The 15,343-nt window shown below is 47.8% G+C and overlaps 1 protein-coding gene across 1 annotated transcript in view; it reads left to right on the top strand.

Moving 5' to 3' along the window:
* Window positions 1-15,343, top strand: part of MED15 (mediator complex subunit 15) — a 64,364-nt gene that overhangs the window by 24,857 nt on the left and 24,164 nt on the right. Inside the window, exons 3-5 of the mRNA XM_040619560.1 lie at window positions 10,528-10,579; window positions 12,316-12,345; window positions 13,924-14,136. Of these exons, the coding sequence (XP_040475494.1) occupies window positions 10,528-10,579; window positions 12,316-12,345; window positions 13,924-14,136 (295 nt within the window). The remainder of the gene's footprint in view (window positions 1-10,527; window positions 10,580-12,315; window positions 12,346-13,923; window positions 14,137-15,343) is intronic.

Raw genomic sequence — 15,343 nt, 5'->3', positions numbered from 1 at the left:
TACACTGCATCTTATTTATGTTTATCAGTTGATGGTCATTTGGCTCGCTTCCACTTTGGGGCTGTTACCAATAATGCTGTACACATTTGTGTACAAGGGGCACCTGGCTGGCTCAATCAGCGAAATGTGCGACTCTTGATCTCCGGGTTGTGAGTTCGAGCCCCACGTTGGGAGTAGAGATTTCATAAAAATAAAATCTTCAAAACAAAACAAAACCAAAATCGTGTGTAGAAGCTTTCCTGTGGACCTAACATTTTCATTTCTCTTGGGTAGATACCTAGGAGTGGAACTGCTGAATCAGATGGTAACGTAACAGCCACACTGTTTTTGAAAGCAGCTGTATCATTTTACACTCCCACTGACAGGGTATGCGATTCCCATTTCTTCACATCCTTACCAACACTGATTATTGTTTGTCTTTTTTATTATACCCATCATAATGAGTGTGAAGTAGTATTTCACAGAAATTGCGGTTTTGATTTGCATTTCCCTGGTGACAAACGGTGCTGAGTATCTTCATGTACTTGTTGATCCTTTGTGTATTTTCTTTGGAGAAATGTTTATTCAGATCCTTTGCCCATTTTAAAATTGAGTTCTTGGTTTTTTTTTTAATTGATTGTAAGAATTTTTAATGTGTTTTGGATCTAAGTCTCTTATTAGATGTAGAATTTGCAAATATTTGGGGGGGATGGAATGTTCTTACTGGTTTTGTTTGTATTTTCTTAGAATTAAAAGAACTTTGGTGAGGGCTTATTGAACTATTTCAGCTTTCGAAATGGAGAACTTGTTGGTTCCTTATTGTTTGTTATCTGTTGTTTGATAAGGAACTACCATAAAACTTAGTGACCTAAGGCAATAAAGTATTTCTCCTGATTCTGCAGGTCAGCAGCCAGGGCAGTTGGCATTGCCTAGCTGACCGTCCTGCTGACCTCCCGCGTGAGCTCTCATGCAGCTATATTCAGCAGGCGGCTGTGCTGACCTGGAAGGTCCATCAAGGCTTCACTCCTGTATCTGCACGTCAGTTTTACCACGTGGCCTCCACGTGGTGTCTCCAGCAGTACAGCCTGCACTTCTTACTACCTGGCAACTGGCTTTTGAGGAGGGGGATGTGGAAGCTACCTGTCCTCAGAAGTCCTAGAACATCACTCTGATACAGCAGGTCCTAAGGGCAGTAGGAATTACCTCCTTTTTTTTATTTTTTTATTTTTAAGCAATCTCTACACCCAACGTGGGGCTCGAACCCACTGCCCTGAGATCAAGAGTTGCATGCTCCACCAACTGAGCCAGCCAGGCGCCCCTCATCTGTCTTTTGATGTGAGCAGTTGCCTGTTTGTACAGGGAGGCCAGTGATTATTGGTGGCCCTCTTGGAGATCGGCTGTCACAGACACTCTCCTATCATCTGGGATGCTTTCCATCCCAAAGACGGCATCGAGCAGCACAACAGCCCCCTCACTGTCTCAGCCTCTGCCTCGCCCACACTCTGAACCTTAATGACCGCAGTCCCATTTCCTTTGGTCAAGCCGATTCTAAATCCCTAACTCCAAAGAGGAGAGCCCCCCTCCCCCAACTATTTGGAAGAGAAGTATTTTTAACAGGTGTTGAAAATTTCCTGTCTTTTTTACAGAGACAGACATACTGCTTGGGCACTGTTGTCTGATGCCCGGCTTTTTACTACTGCCTAAGCTCCTTGTAGAGCTGGGTGCCAGTCAGTGCAGTGAGGCCCTTCAGTGAGGACTGGTTGGATGGCAGCCCGGGCACTCTTGTTGCCCGCCCTTCCCATCTGAGACTCCATCAGAACAACTGTGAAAGAAGTGGGGCCCTAGAGCAGGGAGAAGGACGGAGAAGAGTAATTTCTCTGTTTCTGGATTCTAGGAGGGACTGAGAGGTGTAAGAGGCCACAGTGAAGGGGCTGACCTTCCTGGGGAATCCTGGCAAGCTGGCAGGTCCAGAGGTGTCCACCCTGAAGGAAACTGGGGTGCTAATGGATACCTCAGGCTGCCTAGTGTATACCCCAAGGCCCTGTTCTGTATCCCACATCAGCTGTATGAAGCAAATACAGTACCACTCTCCCCAGTTTCAGAGAAGGAGGCTCTGGCATGCAGGTGCTAGTTAACTTAGCCAGGAGGTCACAGATCTGGGTGGAGGTAGAGCAGGGAATGGAACCCAGATGGTCTGGTGTCACCACACTCTTAACCACTTCTTTTACTGCCTCCCATCTGTCATAGCAAAAGATACCCAAACAGCCACTTTAATTCCTTAACACCTTTGATTCCTACAGATGGGACTACTCTCTGCCTAAAGGAGGCTGATGGAAGCAAAAATAATTGTGCCTGGGGACGGTGGGTTGTGAGAGTGGCAACTCCGAACACTTGAACGAGCCTGTGAAGCAGATTTGGCATCCACTGAATGAGAGCACAGTCAGGGGTCCCAGGAGCTCTGTGTCGGTGCCTACTGTGGCAGTGTGTAGTGATGCTTACTAAAGCTGGGTGCATTTCCGAACCTTTGCTTATTACTTGGTTGTTTTTACATTAAGCCTGTAAGTTAAACACTCATGTACTCTTTTGCATTTAATCAGTATTATGCAAAAATAGTACATGTTTCTGGTTTACAGTGTAGAAAGGACTAGTACAGAACTAAAACCCCACTGGGAGGCCAGAGTGAAACACGGGGACCAGGGAGACTGAGCATCAGAAGTGGGAAACTACCTTGGGATTAGCCAAAGAGGAGGGCCTGAGCTGAGCAGCCAGCCAGCTGGAATAAATGGGGACCAGCACAGCCTGGGAAATAGGATCAAGCGCAGCCATGCTCCCAGCAAGGGAAGAGGAGCATGTCTACGTACATCTGATAAAAGGAGGTGTTTTCCTACCTTCAGCCTTTTTAAGGGACCTCACAAGCCTGGAGTCTGGCTTTGACTGAATCTGAATATACCTTCTGCTGTCCCTGTTTCATGAAGAGCAGCTACTGGACCGCCCAAGAATTCAGGCATTAGAAGCACTGCATCTTGGAGCTGAGAGAAGCACAGCTGTGCACACTGAGAAATGTGAGCACATGAAAAGACAGGCATTTTCTTTCTTTTTTTCTTTTAAAGTAAGCCCTACACCCAACATGGGGCCTGAACTCAACGACCCTGAGATCAAGAGTTGCATGCTCTACCAACTGAGGTAGCCGGGCGCCTCCAGACTAGCATTTTCTTAACAATTGCTGAGATCTGCTAGGAAAGCCTAGCTGGGTGTAGCTGGTTCATGAGAAAGGTCTAGTAGGCAGTGCTCCTTCCCTCCGTTCTGTCCAAAATGTGTGACAGTCGGGACTCCTGCACCATCCTTAGTAAGCATACTTGTTCAGAAGCCTCTCTGTCAGTTCTGATTGTTTCGTTTTCACCAGCTATGTTTGCTGTAGCGTGTTTTGAGGCTGAGAGAAATACACACGTTAGCCCTTGTGACATTTTCTCCTGTTTACCTGTGAAGAAACAGCTATATAGGGCAAGTCATTTGTAGTATGGAGAGCTAGCTTGCTTGTTCACTTGCTTTCTTTTCTGTTATTTTTATTTTTAATTTTAATTTTTATTTATTTTTGGTTTTGGGGTGTGTTGTTGTTGTTGTTTTATTTTTAAGTAGGCTGCATGCCCAGCCTGTGGCCTGAACTCATGATCCTGAGATCAGGAGTTGCATGCTTTACCAGCTGAGCCAGACGGTTGCCCCTCTGTCTTATTTTTACATGTAAGCTGGGTAAGGAGACCACTGGCATTTGTTTTATTATTCATTTTTTGTATGTCTAAAATATTTTAGAATATATAAAAATAAAATGTTAAAACCCATGACTCCCAATGCGATACTTATCAAAGGCCTCCTTTTGCCAAGAGCACTGGCTCTGGGGTACCTGCTCTGGGATTTGATACATTTTTCAATATATGAGGAAAACTTTCAAACAGACTTTGTAGAAACTGACAAACTGATCCTAAGGAAATTCAAGGGACCCAGAATACTCAAAACAATCTTGGAAAAGAAAACAGAAGACTCCTACTTGTGAATTTTTTTTTTAAAGATTTTATTTATTTATTCGACAGAGATAGAGACAGCCAGCGAGAGAGGGAACACAAGCAGGGGGAGTGGGAGAGGAAGAAGCAGGCTCCCAGCAGAGGAGCCTGATGTGGGGCTCGATCCCAGAACGCCGGGATCACACCCTGAGCCGAAGGCAGACGCTTAACCGCTGTGCCACCCAGGCGCCCCCTACTTGTGAATTGTTAAATGTACTACAAAGCTACGGTGATCAAAACGAGGTCATACTAGCGTAAGGACGAACATACTAATCAATGGGGTAGAAATGAGAATCTACAAATAAGCCTTTGTGTTTACAGTTAATAGATTTTTTTTGACCTGGGTGCTAAAAGATTTCAGTGGGGAGAAATCGTCTTTTCAACAAATGGTGCTGGGACAACTGGATTACCATATATAAAATATCAAGGTTAGATCCCATCTTCACACCATTTACAAAAATTAACTCAGAATCAAAAAATTAACTCAGAATCAAAGGCCTAAATTTAAGAGCTAAAACTATAAAGCTCTTATAAGAAAATGTAGGCATAAATCCTTGTGACCTTGGATTAGGCAACAGTTTCTGACATGTGACACTAAAAGCACAAACAACAAAAGAAAACCTAGGTTAGTTTGACTCATCAAAATTAAAAACTATTAAAAAGAATTAAAAACTATTGCGCCTCAAAGGACACCATCAAGAGTGAAAAGACAACCCATGGAATGGGAGAAAATATTTGCAGATCATTGATCTAATAAGGGGCTGGTATCCAGAGTATATATAAAGAACTTCTCCAACTAAACAATAACAACAAAAAACCTAATTTAAAAAAAAGGGGGTAAAGGACTCTAACAGACATATCTCCAAAGAAGGCCTACAAATGGCCAAGAAGTACATGAAAAGCTGCTCAGCATCACTTGTCATTAGGGAAATGCAAATCAAAATCACAAGGAGACACCACTTCACACTCATGATGGCTGGAGACCTTGGAACCTCCTACGTTGCTGGAAGGAGTGTAAAATGGTGCGGTCACTGTGGAAAACAGTGTGATGATTCCTCAAAAAATTAAACAGTTACCAAATGTCCATAAAAACTTGTATACAAATATTCATAACATCATTCATAATGGCCAAAAAGTGGAAATAACCGAAATGTTTATCAACTGATGAATGGATAAACAAAACAAAAGGAGGTATATTCATACAACGGAAATGAAATACTGATACATGCTGTAACACGGATGAATCTCGAAAACACCATGCTAAGTGTAATAAAACAGTCATAATTTTTTTTGTGTGTGTAAAATACCCAGGATAGGCAAATCGATAGGGACAGTGTATTAGTTTCCTATAGCTGTTGTAACTAATTACCAGACTTGGAGGCTCCAATCTCCGGGCTCCCGGCTTTGGCCTCTTGGCCTGAAGCTCTGCCCTTGTGATCATCTTTCCTTTTCTTGAAGAGTAGCACATGTTTACAGCTGAGTCATTTTATCAGCCTGTTTCCTGCCTATGGAATTTTGGGAATCTGACACCCTTCTTTGATTTCATCCAGTCTCTCTCCTTTTCAGGCCAAACTGTCAGGGTTTCTGCGGGTGTAACGCTCACATGCTTTCTTGGGTTTCCCATGTATGTGACAGGATTCACACCATTAGACAAGGGGTTTCTCCACCGATCTTTCCTGTATGATTTCGTCCCTGCCCTTGTCTTCTGTGAGAAGATTCATGATTGAGGGGATCCCTGAGTTCGTGCCCACTCTCTCTGGCACTAGCAAAATTTGTGTCCAGCCACACCCTGGCTTTTTCTGCAGGAGTGCACCTTCGTAACAGTGAACCTCCTCAGTTTAGCTTGATTTTTTTTTTTTCTTTCCCTGATTTGCATAGCCTAGGAGTTTCCCAAACCCAAGTCCAGGTTCCTTTTTGCTTAATAGTTCTTACCTCAGTTTCTCTGTCTCCTCCCGCATTTTACTCTGAGCAGCAAGAAGCCTTCAACATTTTGCTTGGAAGTCTGCTCAGCCAAATCTCCAAATTCATTGCTTACAAGTTCAAGTTCTGCCTTCCACACAACTAGGATACAATTCAGCCAGACTTCTGCCACTAGATACCAAGGATTCTCTCTGCATCAGTTTCCAATGACATGTTCCTCATTTTCTCTGAGCCCTCCCCAGAAACACCTGTAACATTCATCTTTCTACCAGCATTCTGGTTTTGATGATACACATGTATTCTTTAAGATGATATGGAGCTTTCTCTGCCAGATTCCTCACTTCCCTGTGAGTCCTAAGTGGCTGAGTCTTTGGCATGTGTGTTTCTACCAACAGTTTCCCCTATTGTCTGACTCCCTCCTTTTTGCCCCTTATTTCTTGTGAACTGGGTGTTAGATGGGAAGAGCTCAGGATTGCAGTGGTGTCATGAGTAAGAATATGTCTGAAGTGGTGCCCTGCATTCATATTTCCCCACGAGACCACAGTTCGTCGGGAGTTCAGAGAGTGACAGCCTGACTCTTCTGAAAAGTTCCCCATCCACTTGTCATCTGATGGTTCCGCCATTTAATGGGATGTTGCAAAATGGTAATTGTCCTTAATTCCGGACACATTTCCTTACACATTTATTAGAAGGAATTTTTCTGCAAAGAAGGCGTTTTTTTCATCAACCAAGACTTCTTGGTTGCTTGAAACACAGCCTCTTCTGGGTGACCAGGAATGCTTTCCTGTCCGTTGTCCCTTTGTAGCCCAAGGACTTGCTACCCTTGGTTAACCCCAGGGGTAATCAGTAGAGCTTGGGGATAGGAGTGAGGGTGCGTTCTCTTCCTGTGACTATTACGAGCTTGGGGCTCTGCATCTTGTGTGTTTCAGTCCATTGCCGTGGTTCATTTCGATGCTTCTGTGGTCCCTTCCTCACCCAGGGGCAGCCCCCAAGCACCCTTTGTCCCTCTTAGGGCCCCTTATCACAACTCCTTTCGTCTTTTGCAGCTTACTTGCGTCTTGGTCCTGGAATGGGCCGTTCCTCTATGGAGCCCTGGTTCCTTTTTGAGGGTGAAATGGTATTTAGAGCATGCAGTGTGGGCACTGGTGCTAATGGCTTCTGCACCTTTTTGTGAACAGAGCTAAGAAGTAATATGTTTTGGTGATAACAAGCAACAACCTCAAAACCCCCATAATTTCACGCTGATATTTCCCATTCCAGTTTAACCTTACAGGGTTTTACTTTCATTTTAAACATGTATCTTTTCTCTTAACGTGACTGTCTTGGCTTCTAATATCATTAGCATAATTACTTGCTCTACTCTAAAATACTTTTGGGGGGCGCCTGGCTGACTCAGGAGCATGCAACTCTTGATCTCGGGGTTGTGAGTTCGGGCCCCACAATGGCTGTGGAGATTACTAAAAAAAGTAAACTTAAAAACATAAAATACTTTTGAAATGAACAGATTAATATTATCGCTAATATTGGTAACAAATAGTAACAAAATGTGGAATGAAGTGTAAGATTTCTTTGCACCTCTGTTAGTCCTTAAAGTGTATCCCTTCCACTAAGGACATGCAATTTTTTGTTTTGTTTGCTTTTTTGTTTTTTTTTTAAATGATCACTCAAAGGGCTGGTTTCCCTCTATGATTCTGATACCAACTTGATAGTGAGCTCATACATTTCAGCTTATTTTGAATTTCTAGGAATTGTACTTTTTCTTTTGGTTTAGCTTTATGTTCAGTTTGATTAAAAAGATGTACATGCTTCCAGTGTGAAAATCATATAACAAGGTGTGAAATCTCATTTTCAGTCCAGTCCCTGAGACTTCTGGCGGTAACTGTTTATCTCCGATTTTGGTTTATCCTTCCAGCATTTGTTTTTGCAGATACAAGCGCATATATGTTTTCAGATTTCCCATGTCTTATACAAAAGGTAGCGTGTGGTGCCTGGAATTTTATATGGCGCCTGTGTGTGTCCCTGCTCCTGTTGCTCCCTCCACATCCATGTGGGGAGGCATCCCTCACCCTTGTCGTTGGGCCTTCATGCTAGTCTTGCACAGGTCAAGCAAGGGTTTAAACTATAAAGCTTTTCCCCACACGTTCCTGTCTTCTCATTTGCAAACCAGGCGCCACGCACCTGCCTCAGTAGGTGGTTGGAAGAATTAAATGCATTGATATATGTGAAGGTTTAGAGCCGTGCCTGGCACCACGTTAAGTGCCAGAGTGTTAGCTGCTATTACCTTGGTTTGGTAGCACCCAGCCTCATGTTGTAGCTGTGACACTTAGATTTTTGATGTTGAGTGGGGGAGATGGTCAAGACTGAGTGAAGGTAAGGGACGTCACATGTTCTTCAGCCCTTTGTCTGGGGCAGTCCCAGAGAGGTGGGATGTCTTAGAGCAGAAGAGGGTGGCAGAGCCTGGGAATTCTCACACGGGGGCAGGTCAGTCAGGACTTCGGAGTTAGGAGCCAGGGGAGTGAAGCAGCCCACCCTGGGGGACACGAGAGGTGCAGTCTCGGACCCTGGGGCCTTCTGAGGGAGAAACACTGGCAGCGGATACGCAGCCCTCAGCTCACAGTGGTTCCTGGGGGGCCTGGCCTTTGCAGGAATCTTGGAGATGTGTTTAACCTGCAAGAAAACCTCTTGGTGGCTGTAGGACTAACTGCTTCCTCTGCCCATGTCTCCTGTCAGGTGTCCACGTTCCTCCCCTCCTTCCTCCCCTGTCCCCCAGGCCTATCATGCTGGTCTGGTCTGGCAGTGGGTGGCCCCAGCTGAGAGCAGATCACGTTGGCCATCCAGGTCTGGGCTCAGGACTGCAGCAGGGCTCTGAGCACCTCGTCCTGGTTCTATATTAAAGGCTTTGGGGACATGCTCCTGGGCTCCATTTTTACTGTATCTTGTGTCTGAATAAAAGTATCTGGTTGCTTTTTCAACCTATTTCCTCGTTTTATCTTTTTTGGAAGTGGAGAAAACTCTACAGATTCTTTTAAGGTATCCCCAATTTAATAGATGGCCCATGGCCTTAACAAGACGTCAGAAATTGACCTGGAAAGCTCCCAGTCCTCGTTCCCTTGTCCTTGGCCACCTCATTTCCTGAACTTCCTTCAGGCTCCCCACCTTCCTTGCTCCCTGCTCACCACACCACTGTCCTTCAAGCCCCAACTGCAGGGGGCTTCCTTCACCCCTAGCACATTGTCTTTCCCATCAGAAATTGGTGGGGGCAGTTGGCAATGGGGAGTGTTGACAATAGCTGCTATTCGTCCCTTTGCTCCAGCAGAGGTTCACTGTCCCTCTTCCTGTATCTACCCCCTTTGCATGTGCTTACCATCCCGGCTTTGCCTTTCCCCTGGGCCTTTTCCCCTCATGTTTGCCTCTGCTGATTCCCCTGGACAAAAGAGAGTGGTGGGCTGAAGTTTGGAGGTAGGTAAAGGGCAATGAAGATTTACAGTGTGCTTATATTTTTGTATTCGCCTGAGACCGCTTTTCCCTGAAGGTGTCTCTTATGACATAGGTTTACTGTTTGTGCTTCGGCTCACTGGCCTTTGTCCCCAGGGTAGTAGTAGCACCGCAGGTGGCGTGGCTGGGGCCTGGGTTGTGTGGGTGTCATACCATCAGCCTGCTGTTGAGTGGACTCTCAGTGTTGCAGTGACTTAGGAAGGAGGGTTGTGTGAACAGGGCAGAGAGCAAAGGCTTTTCCCATGCAGGGATGCCTTGCCGGAAGGATGGGTACTTCGGGGGGGCGGGCGGGGGGGAAGGATGGTACAGCTTCTCTGAAATAAGATTTTAACTCAGACATGCCTTCGTTGACCACAGGACAAACTCACAGTGGTGATTTCCCCAAAACCCCAAGGAGCGAGTGTTCTTGGTTTGCAAAGAGGACAATCGGTAGAAGGCAGGTCCTGCTGTACAGTTCCAGAAACCCAGCAGCTGGGAAGAAGAGGGCGCTCAGCAGCAGCCACCGCCTCCTGCCACCCTCGAGTGGCCTTGTGCCCTCTCCCTTGCCTGTGCAGTAAATTCAGATTCGCACAGATCTCTGAAAAGCACAACCAGGGACGCACATCCAGATTGGCATGCAAGCACGTCCTCAGTGAAAGAGCAACAGGCCGGGTATTAAAAGCGAAAGTACTTGGGTACAAATAGTGCAAAGACAAAAGCGGCCTGCGCATATCTACTGCTGATGTGCCTTGTGACCTCAGGCTGGCCCCTCGTCCCCTCTGTGAAAGGAGGGGTGGCTGAGCTGGCTGGCGGCCCTCTTGGTGGAGCATTTACCCCAGGGTAGAAGGAGCAGCGGTTTGATGCCTCTCCGTATCCCTTTTGGCTTTTTGTTTCTTTGTGCTTTTTGTTGGCCTGCTGTAGCCGAGCACTGACAGCTCTTCTCTGAGAGATGGATTCCAGAGGCTGAGCCAGGCGGGCCAGCAGCCTTTCAGGAAGAACCCTGTGCTCGGTGACACGGCAGTGCAGGGGGGCGGGAAGGGGCGTTACACGGCTTCACTTCTTCATCTGGGATTAAACTGCTTCCTGTTTTTACTTTTAGGACGAATACCTTTCTCTCGTGGCCAGGCTCATTATCCATTTTCGAGACATTCGTAAGTAAAAATTTACATATCTGGGTGGTTTTGATGGCCAGGAGGGGCTGGCCCTTTCTTGGGACCGTGGGGGCTTTCTTGGCCACAGTGCCTACGGCAGAATGTCTGTATTAAAAAGCTCCTGCTTTCTGGGAAGTTCTGCATTGCTTTGCATTTTACTCCGTTTCCCATCTCCTCAGAGCCTCAACCTCAAAATTGCTGATTTTGGCATAATGGAAATGTTAGCCTCCAAGTGGTCTGGCCTGCTATTTTTGCTTGTCCATGGACATCTCCTTTTTCAAAAGACTGTTGCCTTTGTCTCTAGGCAGTTCTTAAATAAGCCAGGTTTACCCTGGAAAAGAAACTTCCTTCCCTAGGAGTCGGTTTTATTGACCCATGGGGGTCTGACCTAAATGCATGTTCCTGTCAGGCTGGAACTTCATGAGTCTTGCCTCTGGCTCCCTGCCCTGCTGAGGGTCGCCTGGCGCCTGCTGCATTCCACTGCCTCTGATTCACAGGGTCTTGCTGGGGTTGCTGGGATCCTGTCAGACCAGCCTGGCGGCAGCAGTGGCTCTAAGTGTGTGTCCTTGTAGACTGGGCTCAGGGATCTTGGTGGTCTTTTGTGTGTTATACATAAGCATGGAGGACACTGAGTATTCCTGGATGGTCGGTCACAGTCTCTGAAGGAAACCAGGTCGGCGGGGCCCTCTGCGGTTTCAGCCAACAGTGCCTCCTGCCTGCCTGCCTGCAGTTGTGTGACCAGGAGATGGGCTCCTCTTGACACAGCCTGTCTGTGGAGTGCACACTTGGCACGTCCGGTGGTTTCTACCCGTGCTTGTAGAGGTGGCAACAGCTTTAGTCCGTAATCTCAGACAAAAGGAGATGTTACAAACCCCAGAGTCCCTGTGTGGCCCATAGGTTTTGCTTCTTTCCATACTAACTTTCTACCAGAATGGCCAGCCAGAGGAACTTCACTTGATTCTACTTTCTTTGGCATGTTTGGGAAGGTCCTACGGTGTTTAGAACAAATTGTTGAAACTAGGAGCCTGGGGAATGAGCAGCCTGGATGAGATGCCTTGGTTTGTCCTGGCAAGTGGCTCTGCTTATTGGGGCTGGGTTGTCCTGGCCTGTTTGGGAGGCGGCCCTGGCACAGCAGCACACAGCCCTGGGGGCCAGGCGTGTGCCCCGCCTGCTCGCCGCTCATCACTCACCCGGGGAGGGAGGCCCTGTTGCAGCGCTTGTCCCCTGGTGCTAGGAGCAGCTATAGATCCGGCTTCTAGCCAGCCTTGGACAGACTCACTTTCCTCACGGAGAAAGTAGGGATGCTGCCTCATCAGAGCGGGCTGAAAAAGGATGCGTCGTGGAAGTCTCAGCGCCACTCTGGACCATCGTGGATCCCTACAGCTCTCGTGTTTGTTACTCGGGGCCCCACTGAGACCCTGCACCTGGGAAGGAGGGAGAGCCAGAGTAGGCCCACAGCGGGCTGCTGCCTGGGGGCAGTTCTCCGAGGCCCTGGGTTGACCTTGGGTGGTTCTGTACCGTCTTCCCTCGGACCCCCTTGAGTGTCAGCTCCGCCAGGAGTGGACACACATGTGTGCACGCATGCATGCATGCACACTTGAGAGATCTTCTGTCTCGTGTTTAGTTTCAGCAGATGACCTCTAGGCAAATGCCTACAAAGCTGACTTACCGTTGAAATATGTGGTTATATAAAACCTTGTTTACTCTATTTTTTGTTTTTGTTTTCTTAAATACAGATAACAAAAAATCTCAAGCTTCCGTCAGTGGTAAGAGTTTTTCCTGTTTGAATTAAAGTTTTATCCCAGCCTTGGGTTGGGGGCGGCAAGAATGCGATTGTGGATGCTGCATGTGCCTGGGTTAAGCTGTTATTAGAGGAGAAAGTTCACAGAAAGAAGAGCTCTGGGTGGCGGTGAGAACTGCGAGCCACGCCCGGCCCTCCTCCGAGCTTCCTCTTCCTGGGCGGCTGAAGTCAGAGACCTCCCCATCCCATGTCACTCAAATACTGTTTTTGTCCAGCAAAAAGCTGATTAAAAACTCCCACAATTATGGAGACATCATCTAAAATTTTGAGCTCTCTGGAAGAAAATTACCATGATCTATTTACTATAATAATCTGTAGTAGTATTTTTTTTAGAGAGTAGCTGTGAATTCACTTCCTCAAGTTACAAAGTTTCTTTGTAAGTTAAGAATTACTTTTTTTTTTTTTTTTTTTTTTAATTTCAAGACTTTATCACATGGGAACTCTGTTGATTCGGCCCTGGTCTTGCTGACTGAGCTGCCAGTGAAGGGGTTTAGCGAATCCATGACAGCCAGCTGAGTTCTGATCTGTCCGGAAGGGAGCCAGCCCGGCATGCTGTTTGTCTTACCACAGGCAGCAGAGCTGTAAATGCTGGGTGCCCAGGCTTGCCTCGGCCGAGCTGGCTGCCCCTGTCTGTGTGGGCCCTGTCTCCCTGCTGAGTTCTCTTGGCATGGGCAGGGATGATCTGCCAGCCAGGGCTGGATGGGATAAAGAGCATGTGGCCAGGAAAATGTCTGGGTTCTTGGCCTTAGAGTGTAGAGGGTCCTTTGGCACCCAGTTGTGTGCAGGGTACCCTGGCTGGGCCATACCTGTCTATACTTGCCGTGAGTTTACACTGTTCTGACGAGAGTCTTGGGCTCCTTGTTCCAGGTCATGGCATTGCTCACTGAGCGGAGTCCAGTGCCTCCTGGCAAGCGTCCCTGTGCCTCGTGGCACTCTGTGGACCCTTTCCCCAGCCCTCCTGCACACCTTAGCTTGTTTCGGTGTGGTGTCCTGAGAACTCCTTAGTCGGGGTCCACACAGACTTAGCAGAGATGGGCTTCTGGTGTACAGGGAGACTTGTAACTTCCCCGAGAGAACATCTGTCTGTGCCCCCTCGGTTCTCTGGCCCACAGGGTCTTTTTTACCATGAAGAAGGACCTGCTGTCCTTTCTTGTCTTTGGGGTTCCCATCTGTGTCTCACCCAACAGGAGGGGTGTACAGCCAGGAGGGGTGGGGGCTGCCCCATGCCTTCAAGGGCTCGTTTGTCCCTCAGCATGAGGACCCTGGCACACGCCATCCTAGGGTTTGAGATGTGTTCCCTGCCTGGGAGGGCTCACGATCCAGGAGCAAAGACATACACACTGGCATTTGGGCTCCTGGGGTGTGATGGGCAATTGTGGGCCCAGAGGCTCCCGGGATTCCGGCCTTTCACCGCTTGGGGCTTTGAGGGAGTCGTGCCTGTAGGTGGAAGGAAGTGTGTGCTCTCTGAGGCCCCCTAGCCTTCGGCGGACCTTGTGGTTCAGCTGGCATTCGGCTGAGACTCTGTGCCCTTGTGTTCCCACAGACCCTATGAATGCGCTACAGAGCCTGACTGGCGGGCCTGCTGCGGGAGCAGCTGGAATCGGCATGCCTTCTCGGGGCCCAGGACAGTCTCTGGGCGGGATGGGTGGCCTTGGCACCATGGGGCAGCCGATGCCCCTCTCAGGGCAGCCACCCCCCGGCACCTCGGGGATGGCCCCCCACGGCATGGCTGTTGTGTCTACAGCAGCGCCACAGAGTGAGTACCGTGCCGCTTCCTTCGCAGGTGATGATGCGCATTTTATTCCTTTGCTTAGGATGGTATTGAGAAAAGCTTGGAGAAATTGCAGGTAGCTCCGTCTTTTCATCTTTATTGTGTATGGAGAGAAAAAGTTCCAGATCTCCTTCGGGCTATCAGAAGGGTTAAGTGACACCGAGGCCCTCCTCCTGCCCCTGAGCAGGAGTGGAGGACTCAGAGGAGGTTGGAGTAGTCTGGGACTCCATCCAGGGGGTTGTGTTTTGTAGCTGAAATAGACACAGTCATGTCTCAGGCTGTTGTCACCCACAAAGCAGTGCTGTCAGCACCCCGCAGCGCCCAGAAGGCTTCCATCTCAGGAGCCATTTCTTCCAGTGCTGCCCTTGCCCCTTGGCCAGGCTTCCCTTCCCTGATAGGAGGTGCCTCTCTCTCTTTGTGCTTCCCTGCAGGACCCAGCCCCTTGTCCCCTCTGTGCAGCTACTCCAGCTGGGAGTGTGTGTGTGGCTCCGGTCTCCCTCTTCTTTCCAGGGCCTGTCTTATTAGCCCTTTGATTTTCATAAACAGTGATTCAGCACTCGGGGTGTACTTCAGTACTGCAGAGTGTTTTGGTACTTTTTCCCCCTTCGTATTTATTTTTTTGTATGTATTTTTCAAAATAGTTTAAGAGTCACAGGAAGTTGCAGAGTGGCATAGAGAGTACCCATGTGCCCTTCACCCAGCTTCCCCGATGCTAACCTCTTACTACATTGTCAAAACCGAGAAATGAACGTTGGGATGATGCTGCCACCCAGGTGGCCTTTTTTCCCACATCACCAGTTTTTACATGCATTGTTGCTAACGTGCGTGTAATTCCATGAGATTTTATCACGTGTGGTGTCACCACCACAGGCAGCATGCAGGACTGTTCCATCACCAGTAGCAAGCTGTTGTGTTATTTCTTAATAATCCCACCCCCCCTCCAACTTCAAGCCCTGGCAACCACGGAACTATTCCCCGTTGCTACAATTATGTCACTTTGCAAATGTTACATCAGTGGAATCCCACAATGTTTGACATTTGAGACTGGTTTTTTTCACTCAGTGTAATGCCTTTGAGATGCTCCATGTTTCAGCAGTAAATCGTTCCTGTTCATTGCTGAATTGTATTCCATGGACCGGGGGTGTACCACGGTTTACTTATCCACTCACCCTTGAAGGACGTTGGGTCGTTT

This window comes from Ursus maritimus, unplaced genomic scaffold, assembly GCF_017311325.1.
Source record: "Ursus maritimus isolate PB19 unplaced genomic scaffold, ASM1731132v1 scaffold_33, whole genome shotgun sequence".
NCBI lineage: Eukaryota > Metazoa > Chordata > Mammalia > Carnivora > Ursidae > Ursus > Ursus maritimus.
This window is presented reverse-complemented; position numbering and strand designations above follow the sequence as displayed.